The sequence below is a fragment of the Salvelinus alpinus genome, chromosome 1, assembly GCF_045679555.1.
Source record: "Salvelinus alpinus chromosome 1, SLU_Salpinus.1, whole genome shotgun sequence".
Taxonomy (NCBI): Eukaryota; Metazoa; Chordata; class Actinopteri; order Salmoniformes; family Salmonidae; genus Salvelinus; species Salvelinus alpinus.
The window spans coordinates 110902772-110917173 of NC_092086.1; the positions used below are offsets into that span (position 1 = coordinate 110902772).

General features: G+C 42.0%; 1 protein-coding gene and 1 long non-coding RNA gene across 2 annotated transcripts; both read left to right on the plus strand.

The window, feature by feature from the left end:
• The first annotated feature begins 2879 nt into the window (after nucleotides 1-2879).
• On the plus strand, nucleotides 2880-8461 carry LOC139538861 (uncharacterized). Its single transcript, XR_011667824.1, has 2 exons — nucleotides 2880-3082; nucleotides 5177-8461. It is a non-coding gene; the product is annotated as an uncharacterized lncRNA (long non-coding RNA).
• Nucleotides 8462-9636: 1175 nt separating this feature from the next.
• Nucleotides 9637-11670, plus strand: grp (gastrin-releasing peptide). Its single transcript, XM_071341365.1, has 3 exons — nucleotides 9637-10091; nucleotides 10647-10921; nucleotides 11325-11670. Exons 1-3 carry the CDS (start codon nucleotides 9947-9949, stop codon nucleotides 11379-11381), a joined length of 477 nt encoding a protein of 158 aa, XP_071197466.1. The 5' UTR covers nucleotides 9637-9946; the 3' UTR covers nucleotides 11382-11670.
• Nucleotides 11671-14402: the final 2732 nt, after the last annotated feature.

Genomic DNA, 14402 nt, shown 5'->3' on the forward strand with positions numbered 1-14402 from the left:
AACGCTAAAATGCCTTTCCCCTCTAAATGACACACAACCGATTTTCTCTGTCACACACTCAGTCACAACACGCGTGCCTGGCTGAAAAAGTGCATTGTGAGTGACGTCAGCAGCAGGCGCTCAGCTCGTCCACAGGCAGCAGCAGGCCAGCAGCAATTTCAGCAAATTGCAAATCATTGTTGGCTGACTGCAGCAGCAGTAGTATGCGTTCGACGAGACAAACCCAATGAATATAGTTGGTCACAAATGTTTGATCTTGAACAGAACTTACAACATCAATCAACATGTCTAAATCAAAATTGCACAGCCAGAAGTACAGAAAAGAGTGGGAGTCTGTACCTGAATTAAAGGGTGACTGAAGCCAGTAATTGGGGATGATTGACGGGCATACTGTGCGTACTGCAAATCAGATATGTTTGCAAAAATGTATGACATCAAAAAACATTGTGCTACAGCAAAGCATATAAATAAATCAAAACCGTACAACCACACAACGCAGTCTACATTACCACAGTTGGTTAAGAAAGTGGATAACTGCAAAAGCGCAGAAAATACTATGGCAATGGCCATTGCGGAGCATTGTTCGCTGCTAGCATGCAACCATTTAGGTATGGCTTGCAAAGCTGCCTTTTCAGGTTCTGTGGCAGCAACAAACTTCCAAATGCACCAAACCAAGTGCACAGAAATGATTAGGGGAGTACTGGCTCCTTATTTTCTCAAAAGAGTAACATCAGATGTGGGGGATGAGAAGTTCAGTCTCCTTTTGGATGAGTCCTCTGATGTGAGTGTCTCGAAATACCTGGGTGTGGTGATTCAGTATTTCAGTGCTAAAAAAAGAACCGTTGTGTCCACATTTCTCGGGCTGGTTGAATTGGAGGGGGCGATGCCAGATCAATAGTAAAGGCGGTAGTTGAGTTTCTTGAGAAGTGTAACCTTAAAAAATAAAATCTTCAGGGTATTGGCACTGATAATGCGTCCGTGATGACTGGGCTGCACAAGATTTTAAAGGAAGAATGTGCATTGCCCAATGTGCTACTCATCCGCTGTGTGTGCCATCCTTTACAATTGGCTGTCAGTGCAGCATCCAAAGAAACCATCCCTAGGAGTGTTGAGTACTTAATCAGGGAAACCTACAACTGGTTTTCGATTTCCCCAAAACGGCGCGAGGCGTACAAAGCAGTGTATGCCACCATTAATTGTGGCCAGAAACCCCTGCAGGTCACCAAAGTGTGTGCCACACGTTGGCTATCGATTGAACCTGCGGTAACTCGTATATTGAGCCAGTGGGAAGAACTGAAACTCCACTTTGAGTTGACCAAGGCCAGTGAGCATTGCTACATGGTGGATGTGCTCCACGCCATGTACATGACCAACTATGTCTACCTGACATTCTTCATTCTTGAAATCAATCCTGTCTGATGTACAAGTTGTAGTGAAGTCATTTGAGGGGGAGCAAACAGATCCTGTCAAGCTTTTGGACAATCTGGTACACCTCTTAACATCAATTTGCAGCAGAGTAGACAACCCTATGGCAAAAATGGATGTCCTGAAGGATGCCATTGATGGACATCTCATTCCATCACCATACCTTGGGTACCTTTTAGAGAGCACGGTGTACCAACTCAGTCTTGAGCCAGAGGACAAAAAAGTCATTCGGAGACAGTGCATCAACTACATTGTTGCTTTAAGCACGGAGCTGCAAGCAAGGCTCCCAGACAACCTTGAAGCCTTGTGACACATGGCCTTGTTCAGTGTTAAGGAAGCGCTAAAGCACAATAAAGGCACCACTGAAATGATTAAAGGAGCTGAGCTACTGGGATACCAGCCACAAACAATTGATCAAATTGTTTCCCAATGGAGAAACATCCATCTGTTTAGGTGGGACTCAACTGGAAATACAGTCCAGTTTTGGAGTGAAGTCAATAACTACAAGGACTCTTCCGGGTCAAATCCATTTGAAGAACTGTACAAAGCTGCACTCGCTGCCCTCTCCTTGCCACACTCAAATGCGGAGGTTGAACTGCTGTTCAGCCAAATCAGTGTGTCACTGCACACTCTCAACTCCATACTCCTGGTGCGGTATGGACTGAAGCTGGCTGGTGATACCTGTTACCAGCATAAACTACCAGGTGAAGTTCTGCAGCAGTTTGGCACCACAGCAGCATACAGCTTTAAGGACACTCCATCCTCGTCTGCTGGTTCCAGCTCCGTGACAATGCAGTTGGACAGTGAAGATGAAGAGGATTTCCTTGCCAATCTATGATTCATCATATTTATAATACGTATGCAAGGAGTGGACTTTCTGGAACTGGCGGAGACACACAGCTGATGGTGGCAGTGTGTACTGCAGTGTGTGCGAGAACAGTGGCAATATCTGGAGGAAACCATTGAGCAGCTAGCCAGCCAAGCAGCACAACAACCTGGAGAGAGATGCCTAGCGCAGACATTATTTGAGATAAGTTGCTTGTTCAATAAGACAGCATATATACCTTGTTATTAGCTTGTACCAATAATTGTTGATCAGTTAGGTAGCATGTTAACTAACTACCAATACACTGCTTAAAACTATAATTGTTAAGAATGTGGAGGTTTACTAGTTAAAAATAAAATGTAATTGTTCAATAATGTGTAATTGTTCAATAATTCAATGTGTTGTGTTTAAAAATAAAAATATGTGATCATATAAAATGTGTTGTTTATATTACTTTTACAAATAAAAATATATGATAATAAACAAACAAATCTAAACTAACAAATGTAAAATCATATTTTTCGCCGAGATGGCCGGTCAATTTGAGTAACGTTATTGTCTATTCCAAGTTTTACGTTATTACGTAATGACGCCATCACGCAAGGACATCACAACGTCATTTAGCAACTTTTAGCAACAAAACGACCTGCCTATAGCAACTTCCCCTGAAAATTAGTTGGCAACACTGTCTAGAACGTCACTTATCTCATATGTTGGTCAGCTAGTGGGACATCAATCAACTCGTCGTGACATGTGTCGTGATCGATGGTTGTCATTGATGCCGCATTCACAACAACTGGGACTCGGAAAAATACGAGGTCAAATCATGACGTAAGTGATCTTCAGGTCGGGAAGTCGGAGCTCTAGAAAGAGGCCCGGGTTCCCGAGTTGGATGACTGTCAAATCGATTTCTTTTCAGTCGGAGCTCGTTTTTTTCCCGAGTTACCAGTTGTTTTGAACGCCTTGATGTCGGAAGTCGGAGATATCCGAGTTCACAGTTGTTTTGGACGCGGCATAAAATACCGATGACGTAACAAGTGATCGTTCAAATGACAGCTAATAATTACGTGTGACCTGAGTTGACTGTGATGCCTATGGCATGAGTAGATGAGCCGGTCCCTGTCTGTCTTAGTTTCTATGTGATCATTATCTTATCATTATTCAGACTACTGAATGGCTGACAGCTGCAGAAGTGTTCATGCCAATATCTGGCCACAAAAATCTGACCGTATTGTTAGACATATGTTCTAATACATATTCAATATGACTCACTTTTCTATTATTATATTCTAGGACATTGTGAACAGAGAATTGAAGACAAAACGTTACATTGGACATCTCCGGAAACAGTTGCTACATAGACTAAAAAAGAACTGACAAAATGTGAAAAATTGCCAAAGACTCCAGCCACCCTAGTCATAGACTATTCTCTCTGCTACCGCAAGGCAAGCTGTGTTGGTCCAAAAGGCTTCTGAACAGCTTCTACCCCCAAGCCATAAAACTGCTGAACAGCTAATCAAATGGCTACCTGGACTATTTACATTGACCCCCCCCCCCTTTTTTTTTACGCTGCTGCTACTTGCTGTTTATTATCTACGCATAGTCACTTTACCCCTACTTACATGTACATATTACCTCAATTACCTCGACTAACCTGTACCCCGCACATTGACTCGGTACCGGTACCTCGTGAATATACAGCCTCGTTATTGTCATTTTATTGTTGCTCTTTTATTTAATAAAAAAAAAAAACATGATTTAATAAATATTTTCTTAACTCTTATTTTTATTCAAACTGCATTGTTGGTTAAGGGCTTGTAAGTAAGCATTTCACGGTAAGGTCAACCTACACCTGTTGTATTCAGCGCATGTGACAAATAACATTTTGTTTTGATGATTTGATGTGATATGCTCAGATCTGACTAACTCATGATCTTCTAATGACAAAGCCTTTATAGTGATCTAAAATACACCAAACTAAAATATAAACGCAACATGTAAAGTGTTGGTCCCATGTTTCATGCACTGATATAAACGATCCCAGGAACGTTCTATTTGCACAAAAAGCTTATTTCTCTCAAATGTTGTGCATTTGTTTACATCCATGTTAGTGAGCATTTTTCCTTTGCCAAGATAATCCATCCACCTGACAGGTGTGGCATATCAAGAAGCTGATTAAACAGCATGATCATTACACAGGTGCAACTTGTGCTGGGGACAATAAAAGGCCACTCCAAAATGTGCAGTTTTGTCACACAACACAATGCCAGAGATGTTTTAGAGTAGAGTGGAGTTTTGAAGGAGCGTGCAATTGGCATGCTGACTGCAGGAATGTCCACCAGAGCTGTTGCCAGACAATTTAATGTTAATTTCTCTACCAACGTCGTTTTAGAGAATTTGGCAGTATGTCTAATTGGCCACACAACCACCGACCATGTGTAACCACGCCAGCCCAGGGCCTCCACATCTGGCTTCTTCACCTGCGGGATCATCTGAGACCAGCCACCTGGCCAGCTGAAAAAACTGCTGCACAGCTGACAAAACTGAGGAGTATTTCTGTCAGTAATGAAGCCCTTTTGTGGGGAAAAACTCATTCTGATTGCCTGGCTCCTCAGTGGGTGGGCCTATGCCCTCCCAGCCCCACCCATGGATGTGCCCCTGCCCAGTCATGTGAAATCCAAAGATTAGGGCCTAATTTATTTATTTAAATTGACAGATTCCTTTATATGAACTGTAACTCAGTAAAATCGTTAAAATTGTTGGATGTTGCTTTTATATTTTTGTTCAGTATAGTTCCATTGGAGCCTGAATTTGTCATACGGCCCAAACGGATTCATAATGTTTAGAGCCTTTATAGTGACCTAAAATAGTTCCATTGGAGCCTGACTTTTTCCTATTGCCCAAACTGACTCATAATGTTTCCAGTTATAGGTTATTCTCTTGATGTCATCCAATGAGGAAGAGCTGAGTACCAGGCCAACTCACCAACTTCCTGCGGGGCTTTCCTGAGATGTGACAATGCCCCCAGGCACCACTCAACCTTATCAGACCAAATGTTATCTGTATGTACCTTCAAAAGACCGGCGGGTGGACATCGGATCTGTCAACACTAATCCTCTATTACTTTACCTCTGCAATGATCTGTATGTCAATACAGGATATGAATGTCATCATTCGAGTATGAATGTTTCACAAGGATGTGTACTTACAGTATTAGACTCGTTTAATTGAATGAAATAACATGGACATGTTTTTGTACATGTTGTTGATCTTTCCTATTCACTGATGCAGATTCCCTAATATCATTTCTGCATGGTAACCAACCAATGGTTGTGTGGGTCATTCATTCATCATTGTGTCCAAATTAATGAACACAAGTCAAACCACTTTGTTTGTTAGCCTTGACCGTACAGTACCATTCCTGGCACCTGTTGTCAGCTGTGTTCCTACCAGTCTCCAATGAAACCTTCTGTCAGCTGTGTTCCTACCAGTCTCTAATGAAACCTTCTTTCAGCTGTGTTCCTACCAGTCTCCAATATAAAACCTTCTTTCAGCTGTGTTCCTACCAGTCTCCAATATAAAACCTTCTTTCAGCTGTGTTCCTACCAGTCTCCAATATAAAACCTTCTTTCAGCTGTGTTCCTACCAGTCTCCAATGAAATCTTCTTTCAACTGTGTTCCTTACCGGTCTCCAATGATACTTTCTTTCAGCTGTGATCCATACCGGTCACCAATGTGGCCAGTTCTTTTATATCGAAACCCATTGTGAGACTCTTAACACTTGGACAGCAGTTAGCGTGTCACCGGATAGGTGCGGCTGGTGTTATTCACATCCAGTGGAATAGAACTGCAATTACTAAATAGCCAGCTGTTCATGTAAAGTTTATTTTGTTTCTAATGTGGGTGTTGAAATGTATTCTATTCTACTCTAATGTATTCCATGTAATTTTATTCTACTCTAGGCCTACTCTACTCTACTGCACTCTACTGAAGGGGGATACCATCAGTTGCACAACTGAATGCATTCAACTGAAATGCGTTTTCCGCATTTAACCCAATCTCTCAGAGAGTTGCAGGGGCTGCCTTAATCGACGACATCGGCACCTGGGGAGCAGTTGTTGGGGGTTAACTGCCTTGCTCAAGGGCAGAACAGCAGATTTTTCCACCTTGCCTGGCTCAGGGATTCAAACCACTGACCCAACGCTCTTTACCGCTAAGCTACCTAATGTTTTCCATTTTATTTTATTATTCTCTATTCTCGTCTCTTCTACTGTACTATATAGTCGTGGCCAGAGGTTTTGAGAATGACACAAATATTAATTTCCACAAAGTTTGCTGCCTCAGTTTGTATGATGGCAATTTGCATATACTCCAGAATGTTATGAAGAGTGATCAGATGAATTGCAATTAATTGCAAAGTCCCTCTTTGCCATGCAAATTAACTGAATCCCCCAAAAACATTTCCATTGCATTTCAGCCCTGCCACAAAAGGACCAGCTGACATCATGTCAGTGATTCTCTCGTTAACACAGGTGTGAGTGTTGACGAGGACAAGGCTGAAGATCACTCTGTCATGCTGATTGAGTTCGAATAACAGACTGGAAGCTTCAAAAGGAGGGTGGTGCTTGGAATCATTGTTCTTCCTCTGTCAACCATGGTTACCTGCAAGGAAACATGTGCCGTCATCATTGCGTTGTACAAAAAGGGCTTCACAGGCAAGGATATTGCTGCCAGTAAGATTGCACCTAAATCATCCATTTATCGGATCATCAAGAACTTCAAGGAGAGCGGTTCAATTGTTGTGAAGAAGGCTTCAGGGCGCCCAAGAAAGTCCAGCAAGCGCCAGGACCGTCTCCTAAAGTTGATTCAGCTGCGGGATCGGGGCACCACCAGTACAGAACTTGCTCAGGAATGGCAGCAGGCAGGTGTGACTGCATCTGCACGCACAGTGAGGCAAAGACTTTTGGAGGATGGCCTGGTGTCAAGAAGGGCAGCAAAGAAGCCACTTCTCTCCAGGAAAAACATTAGGGACAGACTGATATTCTGCAAAAGGTACAGGGATTGGATTGCTGAGGACTGGGGTAAAGTCATTTTCTCTGATGAATCCCCTTTCCGATTGTTTGGGGCATCCGGGAAAAAGCTTGTCCGGAGAAGACAAGGTGAGCGCTACCATCAGTCCTGTGTCATGCCAACAGTAAAGCATCCTGAGACCATTCATGTGTGGGGTTGCTTCTCAGCCAAGGGAGTGGGCTCACTCACAATTTTGCCTAAGAACACAGCCATGAATAAAGAATGGTACCAACATATCCTCCGAGAGCAACTTTCCCAACCATCCAGGAACAGTTTGGTGACGAACAATGCCTTTTCAAGCATGATGGAGCACCTTGCCATAAGGCAAAGGTGATAACTAAGTGGCTCGGGGAACAAAACATCAATATTTTGGGTCCATGGCCAGGAAACTCCCATTGAGTACTTGTGGTCAATCCTCAAGAGGCGGGTGGACAAACAAAAACACACAGATTCTGACAAACTCCAAGCATTGATTATGCAAGAATGGGCTGCCATCAGTCAGGATGTGGCCCAGAAGTTAATTGACAGCATGCCAGGGCGGATTGCAGAGGTCTTGAAAAAGAAGTGTCAACACTACAAATATTGACTCTTTGCATCAACTTCATGTAATTGTCAATAAAAGCCTTTGACACTTATGAAATGCTTGTAATTATACTTCAGTATTCCATAGTAACACCTGACAAATATATCTAAGGACACTGAAGCAGCAAACTTTGTGGAAATTCATATTTGTGTCATTCTCAAAACTTTTGGCCATGACCGTACTCTACTCTACTATACTATACTATACTATACTGGACTATACTCTACTGTACTATACCGGGCTATACTCTACTCTACTGGACTCTACTGGACTCTAGTCTACTCTGCTGTACTCTACTGTACTATACTGGACTATACTCTACTGTACTATACTCTACTATACTCTACTGTACTACGGCAGGTAGCCTAGTGGTTAGAGCCTTGGGCCAGTAACCGAAAAGTTTCTGGATCGAATCCCCGAGCTGACAAGGTAAAAATCTGCCATTCTGCCCCTGAACAAGGCAGTTAACCCACTGTTCCCCAGTAGGCCGTCATTGTAAATAAGAATTTGTTCTTAACTGACTTGCCTAGTTAAATAAATAAAAATACTATACTGTATTCCATTTTGTTTTATTTGTTCTACTCTGGGCCTACTCCACTCTACTCCTCTCTACCCCAACTCTACTCTAGGCCTACTCCACTCCACTCTACTCCACTCTACCCCACTCTACTCTAGGCCCACTCCACTCTACTCCTCTCTACCCCAACTCTACTCTAGGCCCACTCCACTCTACTCCACTCTACCCCACTCTACTCTAGGCCCACTCCACTCTACTTCTCTCTACCCCAACTCTACTCTAGGCCTACTCCACTCCACTCTACTCCACTCTACTCTAGGCCTACTCCACTCCACTCTACACCACTCTACCCCAACTCTACTCTAGGCCTACTCCACTCCAATCTACTCATCTCTACTCATCTCTACCCCAACTCTACTCTAGGCCTACTCCACTCCACTCTACTCCTCTCTACCCCAACTCTACTCTAGGCCTACTCCCCTCCACTCTACTCCACTCTACCCCACTCTACTCTAAGCCCACTCCACTCTACTCCACTACTCTAGGCCTACTCCACTCCTCTCTACTCCACTCTACTCTAGGCCTACTCCACTCCACTCTACTCTAGGTCTACTCCACTCTAATCTACTCTACTTTAGGCCTACTCCACTCCACACCACCCTACTCCGCTCCACTCTACTCCACTCTACTTTAGGCCTACTCCACTCTACTCCATTCTACTCTCCTCCATTCTACTCTTCTCTACTCTACTCTAGGCCTACTCCACTCTACTCTACTCTACTCCACTCTAGGCCTACTCTACTCCACTCTAGGCCTACTCTACTCTATCTAATCTACTCCACTTAGTTGTATTCTATTCTTATCTAGCATAGGCATAGGCATACTGTAACTGGTCACCAGAACACAGGGCATGACACTGGCCATCAAACAGCCTAGTGAAGAACTGTAATAAGTAATATGAATTAATTACCTGCTATAAGGGGAAGCAATTAACTGCCTGTTATTAATAACAGACTGTCGCAAATGGCACCCTATTTGCTACATAGTGCACTACCCCTTATAGGGAATATTTAGGAAATAGGTTGTCACTTGGAATGTCCCAGGCTATACAGGCTCTGCAAAGACGAAAACACAACCCGTCAATGTTAATGAAATGACGCTGACGTGCGAATGCAGTCTCTACACACACATTATCCAGGCGTGTTTCGTAATGGCAGGTTATCACAATTTGTCACATTTTCATTTAACATCATGGGTGTATTTTTTTTAAAGGATCTCTGACGTATAACACTCAGGAAAGGCATTTAACTTTCAACGTCGCCTACTTCAGAGCTATCGCCCCTATGGAGTCACTCCCGTATAACTTCGCAAAGACAACAAACTTGAAGGGTCGGTAGCGGTATTATATAAATGAACTGATTATGGAAGACCACCATTAGTTTATGAAAATTTCAACTGGACGGATATACAGCCAATAAGGATTATAATACCTTATTATAACGCTTGCTCCTCTCTCTGCGATATCATGGGCGACCTGTGCCATGCATGGACCTACAAACCTTCCTTGTCGATTGCTATTATATTGGTATCAATTTCATGTTTGGTGCATTGTTCAGAGAATGCTGGAGCCATTGGAAAAGTGTTCCCACGAGGGAATCACTGGGCAGTAGGTAAGAGACCTATTATTGTTGTTATTTATATTACAGAATAATATATTATTATTTCTAATAAAATTACAAAGTGTTATTATTGTTATGATCTACTTCGGTTTTTGAGATTCTGCTGGATAGATGAAAAGTTTGTTTCGAGATAACATTTTTTTTTAAAGATGGGAAACCACTGCACAAACCATGCCTAACGGTGTCACGATTTTCTGAATGAATTGTTGAGCTGATGTAAAAAATAAAATAATAGGACTTAATGTAGACAGTCGACTGTTGCCTTTGTTTTGTATAATCACCTTGGTTACCCAGAAAGATGAGTATTCTATTTGGTGGGCAAGTTACATTTCCTGTGAAAAGTTTAGGTGAAATGTTCCTGGGTGAGAAAGCTCAGAGCAAACGAAGACATTGTGACGCAGGACATTGGTTGTTCAAATAACAACCCGAGCGTTGAATTGTCTTAGTCTCCAAACCAGAATTGGACTCAAAAGAACACTAACTTCAATATTCAATCTTCCTCAATGTTCATCCATACATTCTTTATGTACAAACTTTTTTCTTTAGGTCACTTGATGGGGAAGAAAAGCCTTGACAGTCTCTCTGGATCAGAGGATAGCAGCAACAGGGACAATATACCGTCTTCAGAGGAAGACAAGCTGCTGGATAGATATGTGCAGCCGTCCAAGCTGGTGCAAGGCTTCATCAGGACTCTGGGGGGACTGGAGAACAAGAGACAGAGCCAGACCCAGAGACAGGGACAGGAACATGTTCTCTCTCGGATGGGAGTACTCAAGACCACAAAGTGGGAAGAGACAGATAGACACCGATACCTGAAACAGGTTAGTACTGGTGAGAGGTTAGTGTCAATTAGGTGAATGCTGTTCCTCCGTTCTTTCCCTTTATAGTATGTAGCCTATGTACTCATCGCATCTCCTAATATCCAGTAGGCTATTTATTAGAATATAAATGTTTGACTTCATTCTTAATGTTTGAGTTCAGTAGTAACAACATGTTGATGAAGTCTGATTATTTAAAAAGGCATGTTTATGAAGTATGATTATTTAAAAAGGCATGTTTATGAAGTCTGATTATTTAAAAAGGCATGTTTATGAAGTCTGATTATTTAAAAAGGCACGTTTATGAAGTCTGATTATTTAAAACCGGTAATGCTATTTGATTGCAGGTTTACGTGGTTCAGGTATGAGTGCTACATTGTTGTATTCCTGCGTTTCCTCTCCGTAGCTGACAGACCTCTTTCGATTGGCTTTCAACATGAAGGAGAACACTATCTTCGCCTGAAGACAGACAGTCAGCTCTGGACTGCAGCTGTGCTATGATGACCGGCACTACACGCCTCAGAGACTCAGTTCCAGTCGCTGCATTCAGCGCACCTGTTCACAATATTTTGAAAACATTATAGCCTATATTAGAGTTTACCCTATATGATATATAATAACATAATTATCATAATAATTACATGACGTCATCTACTATTTATTGTATGCCACTCAAAATACTCCCCCCCCTCCCCATCAACAACAATGTGTAAAGAACATTGAATAAATCTGAAATTGTTGTGATAACTGCATTGTGGATATCTGGGTGTTCCTTTACATAACCATACAGAGGTATACAAAACAAATATATATATTATTTTTTTGGATAAAATATTGAATTTGGCCTTTACTACTATAACCCATAGAAACACATTGAATGACACATTCATAAATGGCAAATAAGACAGTCCAAAAATAAATAATGAGGAATAAGGTTTTGAAGTGTCCATACCTCCTTACTTGCATAAAACATTTTTAATGTACTGGTTACCTTCAGATGAGTCCCATAGGTTCAGTCAAACCGTTTGGACGATACAGAGGTTTTCATGAGAAGACTGATTTTCGGGATGTCTCATGCTCTGACAAACACCGCTCTATCTCTGTCACCTTTCACCGCAGATGTGGACGTGTTACAAACAACAGATATCTCTAGCTTAAACTGACGGTATTTTGATGGGGATTTTTTATTATGATAATCGACTCTAGGAGGTATATATACTGTAGTACTGTATGTACTTCATTTTCAACTGACAACGGGTGAAGAAGTGCAGAGGCAACATATTCACCACAAGATGGCAGACAAGCGTCTCATCAGAGCCTGTGACGACTGCACAGTGACGACTGCGTTCCCCATTCCACTTTCTAATAAAGACATGTTTTAATTATATAATATTTTTTGATTTTACAAAATGTTTATCTATCTATCGCATATTTAAATCTGACAACTGATATGCATCCTTACATTTCTCTAAACTACCTCAGATACTCAAAATATAAGCTTCACTATCATTGAAGTTAGTTCTTAAAACTATTAAATTCCTGTTAGACGTTTTCGGGCAACAATTTGGCAATCATTACAATTAGGCTACATTTTGGCAAAGGACATAATACTGGCTTGTATCTTTCAGTGAGCCAGCAATACATAAATCTAATGACAAGCTGATCTTTGTGAGGCATAATGTGCATACAGGCAGTCATTACGTTCCAAATGGCACCCTACTCCCTATATAATGCACTACTTTAGACCAGAGCCCTATGGGAAAGTAGTGCACCATATAGAAAATAGGATGCTATTTGGGACGTATACAGTGTGTAAGGAAGGACTCATGCCTCTCTACTCAGCTGTCCCCTGACAACAATGGCCTCAATTATCTGCTCCAGACTTTCTCACAGTGAGAAATCGTAATTGGAACAATTTCATTTGGTTAAGGCGCATCCTGTTGGCATAAACCAGGCTTGTTCTCCACTCTGTTTTCTCCCCTCATTTGTCACAGATAATAGTAGATGATATTAGTAGATAATAGTAGATAGTAGGTAATAGTTGATACAGTGCCTTGCAAAAGTATTCATCCCCTTGGCGTTTTTCCTATTTTGTTGCATTACAACCTGCAATTTAAATAGATTTTTATTTGGATTTCATGTAATGGACATACACAAAATAGTCCAAGGTGAAATGGAAGTGAAATTGAAAAAATAACTTGTTTCAAAATAAAAAATAAAATAAAAAACGGAAAAGTGGTGCCTGCATATGTATTCACCCCCTTTGCTATGAAGCCCCTAAATAAGATCTGGTGCACACAATTACCTTCAGAAGTAACATAATTAGATAAATAAAGTCCACCTGTGTGCAATCTTAGTGTCACATGATCTGTCTGTCACGCCCTGACCTTAGTTCCTTGTTTATGTCTCTATTTTGGTTTGGTCAGGGCGTGAGTTGGGGTGGGCATTCTATGTTTTGTTCTATGTTTTGTATTTCTATGTGTTTGGCCTGGTATGGTTCCCAATCAGAGGCAGCTGTCAATCGTTGTCTCTGATTGAGAACCATACTTAGGTAGCCTGTTTCCCACCTGTGTTTGTGGGTAGTTGTTTTCTGTTTAGTGTAGTGCACCTTGCAGAACTGTTCGTTTGTCGCTTTGTTGTTTTTGTTCTAGTGTTCGTATTTATTAAAAGTATTATGGACACTTACCACGCTGCACCTTGGTCCTCTTCTCCTTCTCCCGATGACAATCGTTACACTGTCACATGATCTGAGTATATATAGACCTGTTCTGAAGGGCCCCAGAGTCTGCAACACCACTAAGCAAGGGGCACTACCAAGCAAGTGGCACCATGAAGACAAAGAAGCTCTCCTAACTCACGGACCAGGCAAGGAGGGCATTAATCATAGAGGCAACAAAGAGACCAAAGATAACATTGAAGGAGCTGCAAAGCTCCACAGCGGAGATTGGAGTATCTGTCCATAGGACCACTTTAAGCCTTACACTCCACAGAGCTAGGCTTTACGGAAGAGTGTCCAGAAAAAAGCCATTGCTTCTAGAAAAAAATAAGCAAACATGTTTGGTGTTTGCCAACAGGCATGTGGGAGACTCCCCAAACATATGGAAGAAGGTACTCTGGTCAGATGAGACTAAAATTTAGTTTTTTGGCCATCAAGGAAAACACCATGTCTGGCACAAACCCAACACCTCTCATCACCCTGAGAACCCCATCCCAGTGAACCCCAGTGAACCATGGTGGTGGCAGCATCATGCTGTGGGGATGTTTTTTCACCGGCAGGGACTGGGAAACTGGTCAGAATTGAAGGAATGATGGATGATGCTAAATACAGGGAAATTCTTGAGGGAAACCTGTTTGTCTTCCAGAGATTTGAGACTGGGACGGAGGTTCACCTTCCAGCAGGACGATGACCCTAAGCATACTGCTAAAGCAACACTCGAGAGGTTTAAAGGGAGACATTTAAATGTCTTGGAATGGCCTAGTCAAA

Excerpts from the sequence above, each read along its gene's own strand:
- grp (XM_071341365.1), top strand. The coding sequence starts at position 9,947 with ATGGGCGACCTGTGCCATGCATGGACCTACAAACCTTCCTTGTCGATT. Across the intron at positions 10,092-10,646 it reads AGGGAATCACTGGGCAGTAG|GTCACTTGATGGGGAAGAAA; the intron begins GTAAGAGACCTA and ends TTTTTTCTTTAG. Across the intron at positions 10,922-11,324 it reads GACACCGATACCTGAAACAG|CTGACAGACCTCTTTCGATT; the intron begins GTTAGTACTGGT and ends TCCTCTCCGTAG.